Raw genomic sequence first — 23768 nt, 5'->3', positions numbered from 1 at the left:
AGTCCCAGCTGGGTCAGTTGGCGTTTCTGTGTGGAGTTTGCATGTTCTCCCTGTGTTGGTGTCGGTTTCCTTTGGGTGCTGTGGTTTCCTCCACAGTCCAAACATGTGCTCTATAGGTGAACTAAACAGACTAAGCCAAAGGAAAATTAATGAATGAACTAAAGTGGCAAAATTCCTGCAGGTCAATTTTTTAGCCTACCCAATTCACCTATAGCGCATGTCTTTAGACTTGTGGGGGAAACCGGAAATAGTAAATCACATAAAATCCAACCTGAAATCTCACACAGAATTTTCATTTAACAATTCTTTTTGGTGGTTGTGGCACTGATGATGTGTTGGTTCTTGGATTGACACTGGTTGCAGCTGAAGTCACAGTGCAAAAAAAGGTCTGAAACCTTCTGACACCTCCAGAACTTCATTGCAGGGAACATTTGATTGCAACAGCCATTAATCCGATGTATGTGATTATGTGAAACCAACGATTACAGATCACAGATTTTAGGGTGGGATTATAGTTGTCTAAAAATAATCAAATCTTGGCTAATGTTGCAGAGTGTAGCAGTGCTTAGTCAACATCATTATCACATGCATCGATGCATCCAATAGGGGTAATGCCCTCTGAAAAAAAACTGGTGACAAGCAGTGATAAAGACGCTATACTGGTGTGAGTGGGGCTTAAGAATTAATGGTAAAAGTGGCTCAAACACTGTATTAGTAGCAGCTATTAGTGCCTAATGAAGTTTATTTCACACTCCAAAGTTTTTACAAGTTGAAATGAATAAATAAGATCTCAGATTGTGTCAGTAACGTTTACACGCTGCCTCTGAAATGATACGTTTAATATCGGGTTCCATTTTCTGCATTTTTAACATTCAAAATGTGAGAAAATCAGAGCTATTGGAAAAGCAGCTCCAGTCCACACACACACCACTACCACAGCAGAATGTTTATCATGTCCAACGTTAACACTAAAGTACTTTAGCACGCTCTTAGAAAACGGGTCAGTCCTGGTGCAGACAAGTCAGAACGGTCCCCGTGTTCCTGATCTGCAAAGGGGCCCGAAATGTGTAAATAGTGCAAAAATGATGGATGTTCTACTTGATAAGAGAGAAGAAAGTGTTTTCACTCCCTGCGGAAAAGAATCTGTGCTGTGGACCCGCGATGAGGCAAATAAGTATTTGGTTGCTGCAATTATTTTGAAGTTTTATTGATTGATGGTTTCTTATTGGCTCTCAGAAACGCAGCTGAGGAAATGGATTTGGCAGGTTTCTTCCTTCATTCTCCTCCCCATGTACAGTCTCATAGATTATTTAGCATTCAGCAAGCAAGTTATTCTCAGTTTGTTCAATTCGTGTTTGCCTTTGGTATCTTGAACCTCTGTGGAAAAAAAAAAAAAGTGGAAAAAAAGTTAGATTAATTATAAACGGCACATTTCGACAGCTGCGCCCAGTTTATTTTGGAAAATTTTGTGAACCTGGGATGGGTTTCTTTGAACCTAACCAGTGTTATGAAAGCCACTTTAGGACATGTTGTAAAGACAAATCACAATAAATGGCTCTGAAAAGGGTACGAGGGAAGGAAACGCAACCCTATTTTGATGATAAATGACAAAGAGAGGGCAAGAACCCAGCGCTCTGTTGATTTGATTGCCGTAGAGTTACTCAAACACATAATTACCAAATGGTACAACGTGAAAACATTTGTAAATTTAAAAAATGTGATTTTTGCCTGGATGCTCCTTATAAAGCCTCTCTAGCTGTAAATACATTTTGCTTTATTTTGAAAGCTGTGTGCCAGGAGGCCTCAAAGTTCAGTGAGTTTGACTTCATCTTCTTAGAGTCTGTGCAGCCTGAAGACTTGTTTTATTTTACAGATGCTCTTCAGGTATCATGTGTATTTGATTCATAGAGAGTCTGCAGGGAGGAAAGAGAGAAAATGCCCAGATCCAGGTTCTTTTCTAAACTATTACACCATGTCTGCACTGGTCATAAGCTTCAACATGGTATAAATCAGTGAATTTGTGTATTTTATGGTTTAAATTTGTAAAAGTCGCCACACAAAAGTTGTTAAAAGCTTCTTAATTGTGATACTGATAAAAAAAATAGCAATTCAAACAAGAAAATGAACCCCAATGAGTTCCGTGAACTTAATCCATTTGAGTAAACGAAGCAAATTTGAGCACAGTTAAACCTAATAAATGAACAGAACTCAAACTAACTGAATACTGTAAAACCCAATAAGTTAAGACAACTCAAACTATTTGAGGAAGTCGATTGCTACAAACCATTTTAAAAACTTATCTATACGAGTACTGTGAAGTTAATACACTTGAGTTGAAGTAATGAGGTATTTAATTAACCCTTTAACACTGAAAAGTTCAAAACTCAAATTTTCAAATGAGTAGAATTAGCTTTCAGTCAATTTTGAGGTAACTACACTCGTTTTATTTGATACAGTTGAATGTTTAAGGTTTGCCGTTAGTTGTTCATATGTGAGTGACAGATTTTTGTCTTATCTCAATAGTAAACACATCTTAAGAGAAGAGTGAGGAAAGCTATTATTACTAAAGATTCATAGGCAAATCCATTATTTACCTTAAAAATTTTTATGCATAAATAATTCATTTATAAATACTGGAATACTGCAGTATAAATGGTTTTTATTTCAGACTTTGCTTCTACCCCTGGTCTTATTATATTCTGAAAATATACAGAATTAGGGCTGAAACAAAATCTAAATCCTAGTTATTGTTTTTAATACCATCTCTTTGAAAACATACACAATCTTGTGTTAAAAAACTGAGAGCTTAAGTGTCTGTGACTTTAAAACAAAACTATTCCCATATTACCGACATGCTGTTTTTCATTGATATGAATTTGTCTGTTAATGCTTCTGAAGTGGCAGACACCATCATCCCACTTGTCCGCGATTTCCTGTTTGTTTGTTTTATTGTGTGCGTTCTGCATAGTTTAGTCGCGCAATTGGGATTGGTCAGAACAAAAGTGTGCTCACTTACTTGGATAGTAAAACTGTCACATACAGACAGCAGTCACGCATTTGATATATTTCATAATTCAGCCTCTTGCGATTTAGCCAATTGTGACAAATTAAAATTGTGGTTGCGATTTGGTTCGATTAATCCCATTGATCCTAGTTTCACTGAGAGCATTGTTCTTGCATATGTGCAGCAATTTGACATGCTAAAAACTCACTTTTTATCCATTCTCTGATAGAAGCTAGCTGCATGTTAATCAAATTCTTTGTTGCCGGTTTATCTGTGACTGGAACAGTGCTGATTCAAAGGCTAGCACACAAACCTTTTGCATTTTCACACCAGCAAAGCTGTTTGAGAGAACATAAACCATTGCATTTTAAAATAAAAGAGTCATTTTATAATCGAAACAACAAGGAAAAGTGAGTTAATCAAATTAATCTGTTTTGTTTAACGTCAAATCACCCAGCCTTATACAGAATTATGCTCGTTTTGTGTTTGTCTGAAATTAAAATTGCTTCATTTATCCGCTTGTTAAGTCGTGACATATGAAATACTGTTTTCAGGTCCAAGCAGCTACTCATTTGAATAGAGAAAATAATCTTTTATGACCACTTTTTAGTGATATCACACATTAAAGTGAATTTTATAGAAACTCATGGTTTACATGACAATCTCTGGACTTCTCTGCATCACAGACACCAATATTTCAATAATTAATAAAAAAATAATCGCTTTCTGGTTATCTGATATTAGGCACGGAGATATATATTGCGATCATGATTTTTGAAAGTATTACAGCTCTTTGTAAATGTTTATTAGTACCATTTGTTGAGTCTTCCCATACAGTTTAATATAGTGTTTGGACCCGGAAGCTGCTTTGTGTGACGTCACACTTAACAAGCGCATAAAATGTATTAATTGTTAAATTAGTAATAGACATTGCAATTATAATGAAATATTTTCTAATACAAATAATAAAGTGCAATTTATCTCTTCAGTGTTGTCAAATTTATCTTGTGATTTTTTTTATTTTTTATTTTTATTTATTTATTTATTTTTTTTTTTATCTATTTATTTTTCTGCCTTCATATCTCCTAATTTATTGTACGCTATGTTGTTAATTGTAGTTAATATATTATATATATATGGTTAGTCTTGCAAAGTGTTTCCTGTATTGGAAAAAAATGGTGTGTGTAGTGCATTGAAAACTAGGCACAGTATGCTAATGTGTGTTTGTGGTATGTGCCCGTTCAAACTATTTACCTTCATTACTAAATGCAGTGTGACTGTGCATAATTTAGCAGGTCTGCTAATTACAACTCCTTTTGTTTCACAGATAAAGATGTGGAGTCCACAGTAAATGTCAGTAAAGTAACTAGTGTTGCTGTCAGAGCCACAGTGACAAAAGGTAGAAACTCTCCACCGCTCCTTTTGTTATGGCGATTATTGGGAACTGGTGAAATAATCAATGGGCTCGCCGGTGGGCACTAACACGTCGTAATAACACCCGATCTGGGGTCTGGTTTTTTATTTTTATTTCTTTTCTTAAATAATCAGAATTTTCCTGTACAGGCACCAGTGCTATCAGCTGGGAATAACGGTGATGGGCACCCTGCACTTTTCTTTAACCTGCAGTTCCTGGAACTAATGCAAACTTTCTAGCTACTGCTGTTTTGGAATAGGTTGGGAATTGAGGGTTTGGCCTGAGGGGTCATTCAGCATTTCCAGAAGATTGTGTCCAGAAGGACAAAAGCAGTGGGCCTAACTTGATGGTCTTGTGTTTCAGAGCCGGTGGCGGAAGGCGCAGTCTCCGTGGGACGAATAGTAGGCTCAGGTACAGCCTTACAGCAAAGAGTGCACTCTGGTCAACATCAAACCCCCCCAGCTGCTATTATAGGAGATCTGGTTGTTCTGGGATAATGTCCTCCTATTCATTACACATGGAAAGGCTTTTTCACATCAAAAGAATATGCATCTTGTTTTCCAAATAACAAAAAAAAAAAAAGCATAAAGATATATAATAATTATTCTTGAACACAAAATGGGCATTCAAGAAGGATCATGTGGAGATGAAGATTAAAGTAATGACTACTGAAAGGTCAGCTTTGCAATCAGTTACATTTATCTTAAAATAAAAATAGAAATTTGTTATATTAATTAGTAATTATAGTTAAAGGATTGAATTTCTGGTCAAATCACTTTCAAATCATGGAAGGGCTTCCGCTGCGTAAAACATATGCCAGAGTAGTTGGTGGTTCATTCCACTGTGGCTATCTCTGATAAATCAGGGACTGAGCCAAAGGAAAATAAATGAATAAATGGTCAAATAAAGGAATTAAGGCAATAAAATGTATTAAAGAGACTTTTTTAAGACCAAACCTTTTAAATGATATTATACATGTGATAAACTTCAGTTTTGTATGTGGTGCATGGTGTGAAAGGGACTTATTACCAAAAATCCCCCCCAATCTCATTTGAAAAGGTTTCAGGGCTGTAATCTCAACAGACAGTAAATTACATTCATTTACAGTGGATATTGTCATTCTTTGTGCCAAAAATAAGCCTTTCCCTAACATATTTGAGCTTGAAGAGGCCAATGTAAGCATAAACGATGAAATGATCCAAAGATATCCATAAAAAAACTTAATGTGGTTATTAAAAAGAATATATTAATTCAATTGTTATAATTATATATCTTTTCAAAGCTAGCGTATTTAACTTTTTGACAGCCTGTACTGCAGCTTTAACCAAGAACTCCCTACAGGATACTTTTCTTTTTTTGATGGAAACCTAGCCAACACAAAAATGACTAGGAAAATCCCTAAAATAATATGCATTAATTTGATTATCTGGCATTTGCATACCTTAGATACATACACTAGATATTGCATACAGACCGTGAGCATGCGTCAATAGCGCCGCCACATTTGCACAGTGCTCCCAGGACAAATGCCATTCAATTGTACTTCTTCGAGACTAAAGCCAATCTCAAGATGCTGGACTTTTGCGCTGCGTATGGGTATAATAACAAGCAAACAAAGAAAACAAATCATAAATGCATAACATATCATAGGTAAGATTTAGTTTTTTTATGTTTTGTTTGTTACGAACTTTTGTGCTGCACAAGTATTGATGATAATACAGTCCTCTTACTGCACTGACTGATCATAAGGCAAGGTAGCACCAACTTGCACTAAATTCTAGGCTTATGCTAATTTTGTTAAATAAAATCAGCAAACAATGTAAATTAAATGTAACTGAACTTGAATTTTTGTCTGCTAAGTTCAAGAATGTTAGTTTTTGAACTTATGTCTGATAACATAACAGTGCCTGCGCCATAATGTGCATACTGTCCACTCTAAATTATTAAATATTACAAATGTTATATACCCTATAGATCAGAAAGTGGAAATGTGGATGGTTATCACAGGGATATTGATTGTTCACAAGAGTCGTTCATAACAGGGATTCTTTCGCAAACGAATCGCTCCCTCCGTTAGCATTAGAAGTCAAAGCGGGAGAGGAAGTTTGTTTCAGGACACTGATTTGGTAAACTTTAACAGGTAGGAAGGATGATACATTTTCGTGCACACCAACACATGTTCATTGTCGGCAATGCCCAGGCGGTCACATGTCTATTAATGTAGAAAAGTGATGGAAAACTATCATTTTTGCAGTTTTAAATAATATTTGCATACTGACCACCAGGAAAACTCCCGATCATAGATAGATGTATAAATGTTTACATATCTATGGCTCCGGTTGGCCAGTACTCCACTACAGCTTGGTTCCACATTCATTTCAAAGGAGCATTTCTTCCAATAGACAACAACAGCACAGGCGACATCTAATGTAAATGTCTGCATACTGCACAAATATATGTAGTTTCCCACTGTTATCTACTGACTGTTTTAAAAATGCACTCCTGCATTAATTATTTGTTTTAAAAAAGCAGGTTAAATATTTATTCATTCATGCCAATTCAGTGTACTTGCACATGCGCAAAACCATAAGCACAATAAAGTAGTAATGTCTTAATCTCCGTCATCACTGCACCTTTTATTTATTTATTTGCTGGTGAAAGTCACATGAGTGCATGATGGCATAAATAAACCATTAACAATAATCATTGGAAATCATTGGACATTATTCAATAACCATTCTCACAAACAAATCTGCAACAGCAGCGCCAAAAGCACGTGTTTGCGGTGTTTATTTTGTTTTATTTCATTTTTTCTTTCATAAAATTAGAATGTAAAATTAACACAAAATGGCAGCTTTGACAACAGATATGCATCATGTACATGTGATACCTCTGTTAATGGAACAATAATTACAATTATTGCATAGCAGATTTTTTTTTACAAAGGCACAGTGTTTTGTTTTTTGGCAGCGTTGTTTATTGTAAAACCACAATTATTTTTAATGTTGTCTTCCACGAATCTTTAAGACAAAAATACTTTCATTTAGTCTTTACATTTTCCACAGAGCCTTGTGCGATTGTGATAATGTTTTACTAGATTACAAGTAGGGCTGGGCCGATAAATGATATTATATTGAATTGCAATTAAATAGATGTCAATAGCAGTGATGCTATTGAATTGCATTGAATTGTATGAAGTTTATTCACAAAAATACTTAATTTCCCAAAGGGCTGCACAATATATCATTTGAGCATTGATATCGCAATGTGTGTATCCACAAAAGTCACATTTCAGAATTAGATTACAATTAAAGATTAAAAAATAAACATATGATTATTTCTAAATCATACATAGACGACCCTATTATTTCATCAACTTAGAATTATAAGATTCTATCTGACATTTTTGTTAATTTAGTTATTGGCATATTCTTTTTAAATGATAAATTAATAAAATTTTGGAATGTTTTTTTTTTATAAGTTGTTAACATTTTAAGAGATGTTATTTAAAACAACAAATGTTACACATACCTTTTGCTATATGGGATGCAAAAATCTCAATACCGCAAAATCATTCAGAACGCAGGCAGAACCTTATAATTCCGAGGCGACAATTTTTTGTTTGATTGTTCAATTTCTGTACTTGACTTCTGTTAGTGAAATTATATTCATATCTCAATATATATCGCAGCAATATAAAATATCGCAATGTCCGATTTTTCCAATGTTACGCAGGCCTATTGTCCCTTTTGGTGTGAACCTTGCATAAAAGTGTATACCTTGAAAACGGTTATCTTCCCTAGCCTAATCGCCACCTGTTGGTTTGAGGTGCCTTTAGCATTTATCATTTGATTTTTCCATGTAGGTGGAGAATAAAATTAAAAAAAAAATCACCCCCCCCCACCCTCCACTTTGCAATCAAACACCCCCCACCACCCCCAACTGCTCTTCACTTTGTGATCACAAGAACACCCCCCCTCTTCTATTCATGATAAATCACCTATAAACCCCCCTCTCCCCGGACTTCACTACATGATCACTCCTGCCTAACGCCCATCATAAATGTAGTGTTATTCAGATACAACACTAACGTTTTTTTACTAAGCGGAAATTCAAACCATTTCCCAGATGACGTGTGACGGTCGCTAAATTTCGATGACCAAACTACCAAATAATACCTGTTTGGAGTATAACTGCATTCAACATCGGGAGGTGCTATAATCACTCTCATAGAAGAATTTTGCTCTCACAATCCAAAATAAATTAATTAATCGAACATCAGTGCCCGAAAGCTCCGTCCCTTCTGCTTTATGGGCGAGGGATAAGCTGCGAGGGTTTTTAACAGTTAAGTAACTTCATCATCCAGGTACTTAAAGTGCACTTATTCATTTAGGAACAAAACAAATATTTCAGTGTGAACGCACTACATACACTATTTACACTACAAATTGGTGTAGAATAGTGCATTAGTATGCGATTTGGGACACACTCATAACCTTAGATTATTATTTTTATTTTTATTGTGTGTGTGTGTGTGTGTTCAAACCCACTTTAAACTGCAAAAGAAAACATGGTCCAGCATATGAAAAGGTTCAGGGTTTTCTTGCTGGTGAGGGTTTACCGCTATGTAGAACAAGACTACACCGTAGACCCAGTTGGAGCATCTAACGCCAACTGCAGGCTGCTGTGAATAATAGCATCTGCTAAACCTTCCCTTTTAGTTTCAGCAGTGGTCACCTTTTTTTAACCAGTTCCTCCTCTCCATTCTGCAGCATCTGCCGGGAGACTTGAGCATCCGCGGAGTTCTCAAACTCTCCTTTTCCATGCCTTAGTGCCATATGATTAGCAATGCTGACGCTGAGAATGCCACAAGTGTTGCTAATGAGAATGTGTAGCAGCTGAATTACTGTTTACCTGTTCATCAGTGCTTTATTTTTTTCAATCTGCTTTGTAATTCTTTGGCTTTTCTGTTTAATGTTCGTTCGTTTTTAGCTGTGCTGCATTGCTCACGCTGTCAACGTAAGCATGCGTAAAGTCTGTTTTTATTGTTTAGAAGAAACGAAGTAGGCGTACATGTTTTGATTTACAGCTTTTTAAATTAATTTTTTCCTCCTCTCACTCACCTTTTCTGTTTTATTTTTCCTCTCTTCTTTTTCAAAGCTTAGCTTCATTGACACCTCATAGACACCTATGGTCTAATGAAGCCCGCATAGGTGGAAAGCTGCTTTTTAACCTGATTTCCCAGCTGAACTGTGGAATGTTTTGGCTGGTCTAATCTAATGTTTGCTGCTGCTTCTATTTAGACTAAAATCTTTTAGATGTAACCGTGAGATCTGTATGACTGTTAACTTAAACATTAACATCTTTAATGTTCTCAAAATTCACCACAGTTGCATTTTGACATGATGATGGCATAACAAGTGAGGATCTACACTTTTCTTGTTTGTTTGTTTGGCTTGTGATCGTCTGAACTGATGGTAATTGTTCTATTTCTTTTCACAGTGTTTGATAAGCAAGGGTTCATGCTGAATCTGGACACAAAGCTGTAAGTATTCTCTGGATTCTTTTTAACAAATAATGAGAAAAATAATCTAACTTTTTGATATTCTATTCATTTTTATTACAGTTTGTTTCATATTTATTCTTTTTATAACCACAGATTTCAGATTTCAGATCTGAATGCCTTCAGATTTTCAAATAGTGTGTCTTGGCCACATATTGTCTACATATATGGACATAACCAGGGTTGGTCAAAAATATATAAAATGCATTTTAAAATGAAATACCAAATACCTTACTTTTAGGTGTATCAAAATAAACGGTATCAAAAAAAAAGTATTGTATTTTGGTATTTTCAAAATGCTATAAAATACTTTGTTTAAAATCTACATCATTTAAACGCACCCCCCTGTTGCTTTGGATGTTATTGACTCTTCCATTTAAAAAACAAGAATTGAAAAATCTTAGAAGAAAGAGTATACTCTACAAATAATGGTAGTTTTGGATGGATTGCTAAGGCCAAATGTTTGTCGTTAAAACAAACAACATAACAATACATCCAGTATTTGATCAGTAGGTCCAAATAGTAAAGATGAAAGCCTTAAATTGTCACAGCATAAAACACAAATATTAAATAATCAAAAACACATACAGTACTTATACAGTTTTTACTCAAGCAAAAAAAAAAAAAAAAAAAGATTTCTCAAATTCTGTGAACAAACATTTTTAATAACCTCTTTATTTAAAAGCCATATAAAATATTAAAAGGTTGAATAATCAATGTACAGAGATGAAGGTAATTTTACTGACCACATTTGCTATCAAACACTGTTTACTTCACAAAGTCTAGATTTGCAAGGAAGAAATGTCATGCTTCTTTGCAAAAGTATTTTGAAAATACAAAACACTGTATTTTATTTTGATACACGTTGTGATTGCTGTATTTTATCGTTTATTTGGTAACACTTTAGAATAACACTTTTGTATAACTAGCAAATAGATCATTAATAAACTTAGTTATTGAGTTAAAAATGTCCTGTTAAATAATAGTTATTAGTTTGTTAACTATTTTTATCTATCCGGTATAACTAGTTAATAGTCCATTAATAAACTGTTAGTTAATGAGCTTTAAATGACTTGTTAAATAAAAGTTAACAGTTTGTTATTTATTTATAAGTGTGCCTTATAGATAACTATCAAGCTAACAATATATAACTCACAAGCTGTTAGTTAACAAGTTGTAAATGACTTTTTAACTGTATTTTAATGATTTATAACTATACCTTATAAATTAGTAATAGATCAAGAACAAGCTGTTAGTACATCATTTCCTTAAGACTTTTAAGTATCTGTTAATAGTTTATATATGCCATCAGGAAGTTATTCTGGTGGCAACCATTCTTCATTTATTAACTGTAAGTAAATGTGGAACAGTTGGGACTTTAGAATAACCTCCCAATAACATATGTAAGGTAATAACTAACACTTAAAATATATTAACTAACACTTTACAGAACAGTTGTTTATAGTTATTTTTAACATCTAATAACACCACTACAACTTTGTAGAACTTTTTTAATAAAATATTTTTATTTATTGATTTTGTTTTCATGTTTAGCACAAAAAGTGCCCAAACCTCATGGGTTTGTATTCTGTTGTATACTGCTGTTCTGCCATGTGATGGCTCAGTATGTGCGTTTCTATACATTCAATACAATGTTCAACATTTCATCTGTGGAGTTTCTCTGGTAAAATGCAGCACACAGAAAAGCCTATGAGTGGAACAAGGTAAAGGTACAAAAGTTTTACAATTTAAATATCACATCTAATTTCTGTAACTTGTTCCATCCATTTCCTGTTCTACGAAGTTTCACTGGTATTAGTAGATGGTTAACAAACTATGAACAACTGGTCTGTAAAGTGTGAGTTCATGTATTAGTTAAGTGTTGGTTATTAGCTTAAGTATGTCTCTGGGACGTTGTTCTAAAGTTGCAACTATTCCTCATTTACTAAGTTAATAAATGAAGACTAGTTGCAACTTTACAATAACATCCCAATAGCATATATAAACTCACAACTGATACTTAACAAGTCTTTAGTAGGTAATTTACTAGTTTGTTTATGATCTTTTACTAATGTATTAGGTATAAATGTAAATCATTAAAATACAGTTAACAAGTCATTTAGAACTTAACTAACAGCTTGTAAGTTATCTAATGGCTATCTATAAGGCACAGTTATAAATAATTAACAAACTGTTAACTTTTATTTAAAAAGTCATTTATAACCCATTAACTAACAGTTTATTAATGGACTATTAACTAGTTATAACGGATAGTTATTCTAAAGTCTTACCATTTCGGTTTACAGATTATGTAAAAGTCTCGATTAAAAAAAAACAAAAAAAAAAAACACTTATTCCTGTCTTGGGTCACATATATGAGGTTACAGGTACTTTAAATTTGTAGGCAATTAGCATAACCTTGCTAATTAAATAATATTGATTTGTTACTCATTCTAAAAGGCTCAATTAAAAAATAATAATAAAAATAAATCTTACCCTTTAAAAATAGTCAAAATGTACTTTTCAATAGATCAAGTGATTGTAACCTTCATGGTGAAATATAAAGAAAATATTGGGTGCTAAGACTGAAGCATTAAAAGCTTTTGACTCCATTCAGTGCCATTAGTGTCTTGAAATCTATTCCAGCAACCTCGTGTGATGTATTATAGGTCTGTGTGTGGTAGGTATATGTTTACATTTCATCTTTGAAGCGGCCAAACTCTCAGACTCTCACCTCGCCCTAATTTCTCAGTGTTGAGCATCAGAGAAGACACGTCTGTCCACACCACGCGCACGTACAATAAGCAAAGCCTTCGACAGGTTTAGATTTCATTGACGCTGTGAGCAAAAACTGTCTGTGTGGTGCACTTCATCATTCAGCTGGCCTCAATCCACCATCCGCTCTGCTGCTTAAAGACTCGGAGCTGTCACGACAACAAAATACGACACGGTCCCATTGGGCCAACTACTTTATCAACATGAAGGCTATGGCAAATAAGTGTCTTGTGGCTTTTATTCTAACTGTTGAAAAGCCATTTAGGGTAGGATGTTGTGATGTTGATGTTGAAAACTTTGCTGTAAACTCTGATTTTACTGATTTTAATATTGAGATTAGACCGTATTCCATTATAGTAATCCCATTTGCTAATGTTGTTTAACTAGTGTGCTGTTTTATGCTAAAGCATTTGAAGAGTTTAGATGCAGAAACCCCTAAATGCCATCTGAAATGTTCCTACAAAATGAGCATTCTTTCCAGACTCCTGTGTATGTTCAGTAGTATTACTTTAAAGAGATCGAATAAATGCTTTTCCTGATCTTTAAAATGCAATGTTTCAACATAAACAAAGGAGGCTGATAAAATTTATTTTTGATGGAAATTTTAGACAACGCTGAGTTTTTTTGCATCTGAACTCGTCATTTGTTTTCACACTACTTATTATTTTGTATTATGATAGTTTTTTTTATTAGATACTATTATTCATTAGCTATAGCTATTCTATCTGGGCACTTTAGTGCATTTTGCGCACATTTACTGGCCTCTCAGACCTGACCTGCGTCCTCCCCACCTGTTTATTTGAATTGCTTTCGGTGTGAGCTACAGGTTATTAATGATGTTGCTCACTTTACGTGGTAGGAGCCTGTCTGCTCCCTCATTCCATTTTAAGCAGCACTCCACTTTTTTTGGGAGTAGACTCAATTTACAAGTCCCCTAGTGTAAAACAGATTTATTATTTTTCAATCCATTCATTTGATCTCCAAACGGGTGCACTTTTAGATTAGCTTAGCATAAATCATGTTATCAGATCAGACCGTTAGCATCTCAGTTAAAAAAAAAAGATTTTTAATAAAAAAACAAAGTCAAACAAAAAGTGCCCAGGGGTACCTTAAATAGTGTGTCGGTGCTCTTTGGGAAAGGGATTAATCAGAATAAACAGCAAAAATTTGTCCAAGGCACTCGAAAAAAAAAAAAAATGTAACAGTTATTTTGCGTTTTATGCAGCAATGTTTGCAGCACAGTTTCTTAATCATTACTCCAAAATTAGTATAGTTGAAGAGTTCAGATGCAAAAACTCTCTAAATCCATCTGACCTCTTTTCTTGAATATGAGCATTTTCTATCAGGCTCCTGTATTTACAGAAGGTTCAGAAGTTTCATTTTATATATAATAAAATGGTCATTTGCTGGTAAATAATTTTTCTTTTCAATAATATCATTTTTCAATATCATCAATTTAACAAGGTAGATTTTCTCTTTCGCGTCAAAACCAGCTAAATCTACTTGTGCTTTCTTTTGGACAAGACACTGTATTTATTACAAAAAAAAAACAAAAAAAAAAAAACACTAAAGTTGCAATTCTAAATTATTTTACCAAACATAAAACCCATTACACAAACCACCTAAAATAAAAATACATAAATCTGTTAAGTAAGTGGTGGTTCATTTCGCTGTGGTAACACCTGATAAACCAGCCAAAAGAAAAATGAATAACTGAAATCTGTCAAGTGCATAAATCAATAACATTAAAATGAACATTAATTAAATAGATGAAATAATTAAATAATTAAGTTATCTTAAATTGGTTTTTAAATGTTTAAATAATCATGTTCCAATCCTGTTTTCTAAGCTAATCAATCGGCATCAAACCTCCCACAGAGTTACACGGGCAACTGCTAACGGTGACTGTCTAGTGCCAAAGTGTAAGACCTCGTTTGGTCAATCTGTCTTCTCTGTAAAGGGAGCCAAACTGTGGAATGATTTACCGGTTAGCTTAAAATCAGGAAGTAATCTAAATATTTTTAGTAGGACTCTTAAAAAGTGGTTAAAAACAAAACAGCAGTGTTTGCACAAATAGTCTACTGTTAGTTGGTTGGATCATGTCACCTTTGCTTTTGCCTGCAGTAATTTTATGTAAAGAAATTTGTAAATTGTAATGTTTTGTATGTTTTATTTTATTTCTATTTTGTCAATTTTAAGCCCCCTGTGGACAGGTGTTGAAAATTAGCAAGTTTGCTAAATCACTTAAACAAATGCATTTGGTTGTCCAGTGTAATTGTGATGTCCATGTCAAATAAATAAATAAATAAAAAATAAAGTAGAGCAATGTAAAAACTGTAAACATTGTAAACTAAGCTTGTTAGATTGAAATAATGTAGTGTAAAAACATTTTGAAACATCAATATCTGTACATTGTCCATTAATATAAAAGCTTATCAGACATTAGGTATCCGCTTGTTAAGTGGTGATGTATTGGTGACGTATGTAATACTGTTTCCGGGTCCAAGCCGCCACTCATTTGAGTTGAGAAATCATTTGTTGATGCTCACTTTTTATTCTTATCACACATTCAAGTTAATTTTATATAAATTCATAGTGTACACAACAATCTCTTGGCTTGCTGCATCACAAATACCAAAATTTTAACAATTTATGAAAAAATGAATTAGGGTGCTTTCACACCTACACTTTTGTTTTGGAACGTATCTCGTTTGCCCAGTTAGCGCGGTTCGATTGGCATATGTGAACAGGGCAATCGCACTCTGTTCCGCGCCAAAGTAATTGCTCCGAGATCGCTTGAGTGAGGTGGTCTCGGCTCGATTGAAACGAACCCTGGAGCGGTTCGATTGCAGTGAGAAAGCGATCCGATCCGAGCGCGGTTATATTACAGTGTTTTATGGATATGTAATACGGCATACGGCTATATGAAGAGAGAATTATGAGTAGGGCGGAAAGTTTTGAGAGTCTCCGGACGCCCGCAAACGAGTGATGATCTCCCGGTAATCTCGCGTCTCTCTCCCAGTCCTCAAATAGGCATCGACGCGCACCCTTCTCACCCCTCCCCATCGTGTCTCTCCTCAGACACGTCATGCGCGCGCACCCTGTCAATCACCACCAAACCACCATCTCTCCTGACAGCTGAGCGGGACGCTGCAAAATAAACCCTGACACTCTGACCAATGTGAGGAGAGTTTACTCACACGTGACTTGTTTTAGCTCTTTTGGTCCGATTAGAAACTTTGCAGTGTGAAAGCGAACCACTCCAAGAGCAAAGAACAATGTAACAATTTTAATCTCTGTTTCGGAACAACTGAATCGATTCACAGGTGTGAAAGCACCCTAACTTTCTGGCCATTCGATATTAGGCATGGCCATATATTGCGATCTTGATTTTCGAAAGTATCAAATCGCTTTGTAAATGTTTATTATTACCATTTCACGAGTCTCCCCATTCAGTTAAATAGAGCGCTTAAACCCGGAAACCACTTCGCGTAACGTCACACTTAACGAGCGGAATGCTATACTTCGTATAGGTATTATGAAGTATCATAAACAATGTATTTTTTTTTATATATTATACCCATCTCTTAAAAAAAATTGCTTAAATTAGTGAATAAAACCCAAGGTAGGCCTGCTGGACAAAAAGGGGATGTCTCAGATACTTTTAGAAGCTGTCATTCATTCATTCTCACCATATTCAAGGTCTTGGTCTCTTATTCGTCTCTTGTTTATCCTCATGGCACCCATGTGCAATAAAAGAACGACATCTTAACTTCGCCTTTTATGAAAGTTGCTTTTTAATGTATAGCAAATTGGACTCATTATGAATGCATGTTACACTTCCGACTGTACAGTGTGTTTTCTTTTTTTGTGGAAATTTGAGGTATGGGACATTTCCATTTGCCATTCACTGACAGTCGGACAGGCTCATGCAGTTCATCAAACACCATCTTTTAAAATCGAATCGAAAGCAGATTAAAAGAGTCTCCTCATAAAGCCGGCGTATCAGCACGCTGCTAAATTGAGACATATGATTCGATTCGTGTCTTCTGATTGGTTCTCATTCGCTCAATGTCATTAGCTCATTTTTGGCAGAAGTGGCGTTAGCAGCTTTTGCATCTGAACTCTTTAGCTCCTAACCATGTTGACATAGAAAATAGCAACTCTCATTTTTGTCAGTCTTATCACACGGTGGAACTACTGAAACGTCAAACTTTAAATAGGAAAATTATCAAAACACATATATATATATATATATATATATATATATATATATATATATATATATAAATATATATATATATATATATTTTTTTTTTTGAGTTAGATGCTAATGGGCTAATCCAATTCAATAGTTTATGCTAAGCTAAAAGTGTTCTTTCCAGACCAAGAGATCGGTTGAATGTATTTAAAAATGTGTAAAATGTGGTAACCTCTACAGCATGGCTTTTCAATTGGAAGCCCTGTGGGTCGAACTTGGGCCTCAAGGCAATTTGTTCCGGCTCCCCAAACAGTGTGACCATCAAAAATAAATTTAGTTTAGTCAAAAAAAAGCTGCTATGAAGTGACGTGCATCTGTTCAATACAGCAAGAGCAGTAGTTGAAGGCTAAGCAGAGAGTGAGTCACCTGGCAAGCGAGTGGCGCAAGCAGCCAAAAACAATTCAATATGTTTGTAGTAAAGTCCTTTTGTAAAATGCACTGATATCGTTAATAGGGATGCTGCAATTAGCTGATTTCATTAATAACCGTTCTAGTTCAAAGTTCCGAGTTTATACTCCAAGGCTAATACGCACGCACACTGGATTAACTAAAGCTGCAGAGCATAAACAAAGTGCGTCTTTTCCGTGCACAAGTTTGTTATTTCCAATGCAAGAATATATGCCAATATGCATAATTGATATGCAGTTCAAAACAAGAGTTTAAATATAGAAAAAGCCTACCTAAGCAGTGAACTGCTTTTGTTGTGCTTTGAAATACAACATTTAAATATGTCTGTTAAAAATAAAAAGCCTATTGTACAATGTACTTAAATTATGTGGTTTCAAATACAAAATATACAAATTTTAATGTAGAAAAATCCAACATGGGTGTCTTAAAGAGCAAAAGTACAACAGATGGGTTATATGCTGTTGTGTTATCACTCATATTGCAAATCATATCTCTCCGACCCTTTTAGGATGCTTTTCATGAACTGGTCCCCATGACAAACTAATTGAATAGCCCAGTTCTACAGGGTATCTGCTGGGTCCTAAAAAGTCTTGCATTTCAAAAACAAAATTTAAGGATTTCAAAGTAATTTTTACTCAAATATTGTGTTGAAAGTCTTAAATAAATAATTAAATGAATAAATAATTTTTATACAAGTTTTAATTTTCCTATGTCTATGTAAAGCTACCCAATCGGGACAACATGCATTCAATCACTAACATTTTATCTCAAAAGTTTTACCAAAACTTTATTTATTAACAATTTATTACCAATATGGTTTATCTTCTTTACAACAACATGTTTTTTATGTTTTAACTAGGCTATCAGAAAAAAAAACCTTCACATTTAGCCTTGTGTAAGTCTGAAATAGTTTAGAATGCTCTTAGAAAGGTCTTAAAATTTCTTACATTTGACTTGATGAAACCTGTAGAAACCCTGATTCTAGGTGACTTGAAAAAAATATCCTATGTCCAAAAAAGTGGAGTGCCCCTTTACATGGATTACTACAATCATATAAGATATTATTTTGTAACTGAACTCTAATAAAAGGAAAATAAATAACTCTGTAAGGCACTAAGTGTAGAACTAAACACTAAAGTTAGTGCACGAAACATTCAAATACTTTGTTTTAAAAGCATATCCACAAGACTCTAAACATTACATGTAAACCAGAGGGTTAAGCTAAATGGCATAACTTTCTCTAATGCATTGTTAGCATAGAGTAAACTTCTGTCACGCATAACCAGATGTTTATTCATCTAGAAAAGTAGACAACTTTATAGCTTGAATAACAAACACTTTTTATGGAATAATTAATCCAAGTCCTCCACATTTCTGCTTTTAAACAACCCGGAACGTCGGTGCTGTTTAGTTCAAATATGTGTAACCAAATTTTGCCCCTTTTCTTGGATGAAAAAAACTGAGCGGTCAGTCAAAATAGCTTTCCGTGGTATCTTCGTGCCACAAACGCATGCCTTCAGAACGTCAGCTGTTTTTGGGCTTGGGAAATTCTTTTAGATCCAAAGTATGAAGTAAACATGCTCGCTGTTTGTGCTGCCAGCAAAATCTGTTGCATTCCTATTGTTTGACTGTTTCATTTATATTATACATCAGCTATAAATGAAGTTTCTTCAAGTAATCCATCACATCCTGCTTTAGACATCATCAATCATGTGCCAGGCTAGATAAAAGCAATATACCTCACATTGAGATAGTGATTTCCTGTAGATTTGAACATTTACACTCCTGTCGAATTAAATCGAATGTCCTTTCTTTCTTCTCCTCTATAACTGTCTGCAGGCCTCTGGATCTGGCGTACAAGTATGGAAACCTCAGTGAAGGAGCCTGCAAACCTGGCTATGCAGCTGCCAAAATGACTGCTATCTATCCAAAGTATGTACACATCTCTTTATAAGATGCAATACACAGTGCTTAAAGGGTCACGAAACACCAAAACACATTTTTTGAGCTGTTGACAGTCGTATATGTGTCCTACACTGCTAAAAACACTATTAGGACACCTATATTTCACAAAAAAGTGTGAATTGGTTGTTTTTGCGTTATTTCAAGCAAATTGGTACTTCCGGTTTGAAACGAATTTTTGAAGCTGCGTCACGGTCATGACATAATAGCGTTGTATTCCAGCGTGCAGACTGGGCATCTGTGCCACAGTGTGTCTTATTACGTCTTACAGTGTGATGCATTAATGCATGAGTAAGGCTTGGTTCAAACCAATCAGCGCGCTCTATTGTGCAACTTCAATAATATTCATTACTGTCACAGTGTTTAGACGACACTCACACCACGTTGTGTTGGCAAAACAAGCGTGAAGTGTCGCTTTATATATTTTGCTGCAGTTAAGTTTCATTTTCATTTTCTCTCTGTGAGAGCTCAGACTCGCGCAATGGATTAACAGCGTACGCGACGCTCGACAACAATAACCTACGTGTCCAAGGAGGAACATTGTTTAACAATGCATTGTTTAACAACGCAAGCAAACGCTGAGATCCGGATTCACTTGTAGTATTCTCCTAATAAAGACGCGGCTCTAGTTGCTGGTGATTGTCCTGTCTCTACAGATTTGGTAAGTGAGCGACCAGCGCTCTTTGTATATTCCGTTTGTTCGTATCGAACTAAGTTAACCATTGAGTGTAAACATGTTAGCACCACAACCAAACTTTAACCTCGTGTATGGTTTTCACCGCATTTAGTGACCGGAATAACACACGCGGCTTTCTGACGCTACCTGCCGTGTGCATCTAAGTTTCCGGTAAATGCTACATTTTTTTTTCTCTCATTCGCTGTGCGGTATCAAACATTGCACGAAAAATACATGCTTAGAGCAGTTCCTTGAATCAAATATCTTCCATTTTGCAAACACGTAGAAAATGTATTGTTAAAGACATCAGGTGGGAGGTGAACATCATCTTTATATTTATTTTATTCAGAATAGGGAAGAATGCGGCGCACTGCCGTGAATGACTTTTTTTTTTCTTTTCATCGGTTTTTAGCGAGGTAACAGGTTATGCATGAATTAGAATTGTTTTGTTATATTTCTTTCTTTTGTGTGGCTTCACTATCGTCCCCTTTTCTTGAGTTTAACTAATTTTTGTTTGATATTTTGTTTAAATTTGCTACTTTATTATATTAGTTTTATTAATGTAAATGTTGTAGTGTAAATATCCTTAATGCAGCCAGAGCAAGCTTTAAATGTTTATTCAGATGTGATTGAGATTGTGTTGTCTGTCATATCTTTCGTCTCTTTTCGGGGTTTTTTTCTCGTAAGGCACGGCTTTTGAAAATAATGACATGAGACTCTGCTGGGTAGTTGCCCTGGTTTTCCAGCACTTGTTTAGGTCTGTAATTTCTTAGCATCTTCATAAGGGTGGTGTTGCTTTAAATGATGAAACAGGCTTGTGGTGTTGCCTGCTTTTGCAGTTTGCAGTGTACGTTGCTGTTTTGTGTCGGATAGCAAAAAACTAAATAGCTCATGACTGAGGTCTAGTGACGTTTCTTGTCAACAATGTCTGTGACTCTGACCTTTTTTACTCTTTTTTTTTTTTTTCCCTTACTCTCTTAAGTCTACAACTAACACTGTATGGATGTAAACTTGTACGGCGTGCAGCATCCGGAAGGGCAGGCTGCAAAATGCTTGCGCAACGTGACGCATTATGCCTAAATATTATCGAGCAAGTATCGAACTGTCATTATCGTTTTATCGAAAAAATTTTATATCGTGATAATTATCGATATCGAATTATCGCCCAGCCCTATTAGTCGGCTATTATTATTGTTATTCACAACCATATGGTAAAACAACAATAATAATATTAGGCCTATGTGTCGGTCTGCTGTTGGTTTAAAATGCTAAATATTTTATGGATTTATGGATAATGATTTAAAATACGTCCCTGCTGTTAATTCACAGTAAAGTGATATAATTATTCATAATTCTAAAGTTGAATATGTTTTATGTTTGAAACAAATGCTTGTCATTTGTCATTGAGAATATTATTAGACTGATAAAATGAGACATTTGTAATCATTAGATTCACTCTTGCATTATATTCAACATTAGGTAACACTTTACAATAAGGTTAATTAGTTAATTCATTTAATATGAACTAATCATGAACAACACTTGTACAGCATTTAATAATCATAATTGAACATTTACTAATGCATTATTAACATTCAAGTCCATGCTTGTTAACATTAGTTAATGCACCATGAGTTAACATGAACAAACAATAAACAACTGTATTTTCATTCACTAACGTTTATTAACATGAATAAACACTGTAGTAAATATATTGTTCATTGTTTGTTCATGTTAGTAAATGCATTACTTAACATTAACTAATGAACCTTATTGTAAAGTGTGACCAAACATTATATCAGCTAGAGTAGCTATAGTGACACTGTTAAATACTTATTTTCATGCACAACACTGTGTTCGCTATGAAAGAAAAAAAACAAAAACAATCAAATGTTTGTTGTAATAAAAACTTTAAAATGCAGTATGGTAATTTAAATCAGGGGTATTCAAAATTTTCAGCCCATGACCCCTAAAATAAAAACTCCAGTGGCTCACGACCCCCACTATGCTCGGAGGTGGTTATAAGCATAGAAATATTACACACACACACACACACACACACACACACACACACACACACACACACACACACACACACACACACACCACACACACACACACACACACACCAATAGAAACTATATAAACATAAGGATATTGGCAACACGAAAAAATGCGACCATTGGTGCTTCACAAAAAAATGCGACAGTTTGGTGCTTCACTAAATTAATGTTGACAAGTTAAAATGGACTCTTTAAGATGGTCATGTTGAAATTTTGAGAAACCAATTTCAAATGAATTCTATTTTAACAATTTTTTTTTTCTGTCACAAAAAATATATGAATTTATCAAAATAGTGCCTGGCAGAAAACCTTCTTAGGTCCTGGTACAAGAGATCCACAAGAGTTTCAAATGAGTCGCCGCATTGTAAGATGCGATTGTGTTTCAAGAAAAGGTATTTCACATTTGAAAAGAAGGATAACTAAAGATGGCAAATGGGATGAAAGTTTGGTCGGAAGAACACAAAAGAAGCTTCAGCTGAATGCTGTGTTTTTTATCTTCCTTTCTATTTTGATTCCTTCAGCTTTTCTAAACCTGTTTTTGATCTATGAAACTTTGCACTATTGAGCTTCTCTGTCGTTTACAGAATTAAATATGATCTCTATGAATGGATGACAGCTTTTTCTAAAGATTTAGCCCCAATTTTTCAAATTTTCCATTGAGAGACACTATGTCACTTCACAACTACGAACCCCCCCGAGGCCAGACTCATTATATCTCTGACTGAACAGAAAGCTGCTCCTCTGATCCTTTAAACCCTTGTTAATTTGTGACCTACCACAACAAACAACCACTTCCGCATGCTCACCAGCTCCACAATGCGCCTGTTGTAGCAGCTCCGTTTGGATGTGGACAGTGATTCTGTCTTTGGCGGCTGACGGCAATAAAAGCCCTGTGAAGCAGCCACTGTGGAAGAGCCAATGAGTCAACATCTTCTGTATGACTAAATCTGTGACCCTCGATGATGTCACACAGCACTCAGCGACCCTCGATGATGTCACAGGCCTTTGATGGAACTTTTTCGTCTCTACTGGCATCCGTATCCCATTGTTTCCTCGTCTTCAGTGTAATTCTCCGGCTGGCTATTGTTAGCGCAAGTCATTTTTCCACTCCAGCATGCCCAACGATGATAAACATTAAGCATCACGGTTCAGGTTTGTTCATGGATATTTCTTTCATCGCCATACCATTGTTTAGAAATCGCTTTTCCACCAATCAAGCAAGATTATTTTGGAAAGGATTTTAAGCAGCTATCGCAAAACAGCAACTATCACACAATAGCAACAGTAATATTTAGTCCAAGTCAGATGGTTGATTTAAACAAAAACTGACTAAACAGAACTAATAATGTCAGGAAATAACTTTTTAAAGAAGCGCGAGTGGAGATCTTTTGACAACAAGAATGACGAGTTGCAGAAGATGCATTTGTGGTGTTTCTCAATGCGATGAATGGATTGGTGACTGGAGCTTTTTAACACTTCTCCCAATTAACGAGATATGTGTTAACAGTGTCTAGAATGTGTCTCTAATTAACACATGTGATTGATCATTGTTCTCAGGTTCTGTGTTTATTTTGGGGGGTCAGAAGGCTTTGCTGCCACATCATTACAACACAAATATTTGAGCTTTTTTATTGCGTGATAA

At 35.1% G+C, this 23768-nt stretch overlaps 1 protein-coding gene across 24 annotated transcripts in view; it reads left to right on the top strand.

The window, feature by feature from the left end:
- The window catches only part of st3gal3b (ST3 beta-galactoside alpha-2,3-sialyltransferase 3b), a 165947-nt gene that overhangs the window by 73243 nt on the left and 68936 nt on the right, over positions 1 to 23768 (top strand). For 8 of the 24 annotated variants that reach the window (XR_012386556.1, XM_073915115.1, XM_009298452.5 and 5 more), the window contains exons 3-6: positions 4332 to 4403; positions 4782 to 4829; positions 9921 to 9963; positions 19265 to 19357. Coding sequence is in view for 21 of the 24 variants with exons in the window: in XM_073915115.1 (XP_073771216.1) it covers positions 4332 to 4403; positions 4782 to 4829; positions 9921 to 9963; positions 19265 to 19357 (256 nt within the window). In the remaining 3 variants the exon portion in view is untranslated. 24 annotated transcript variants of the gene reach the window in all.

Source organism: Danio rerio, chromosome 2 (genome assembly GCF_049306965.1).
Source record: "Danio rerio strain Tuebingen ecotype United States chromosome 2, GRCz12tu, whole genome shotgun sequence".
Classification (NCBI taxonomy): Eukaryota; Metazoa; Chordata; class Actinopteri; order Cypriniformes; family Danionidae; genus Danio; species Danio rerio.
Note: the sequence above shows the minus strand (reverse complement) of the source record. Positions and strands in the feature narration are given on the sequence as shown.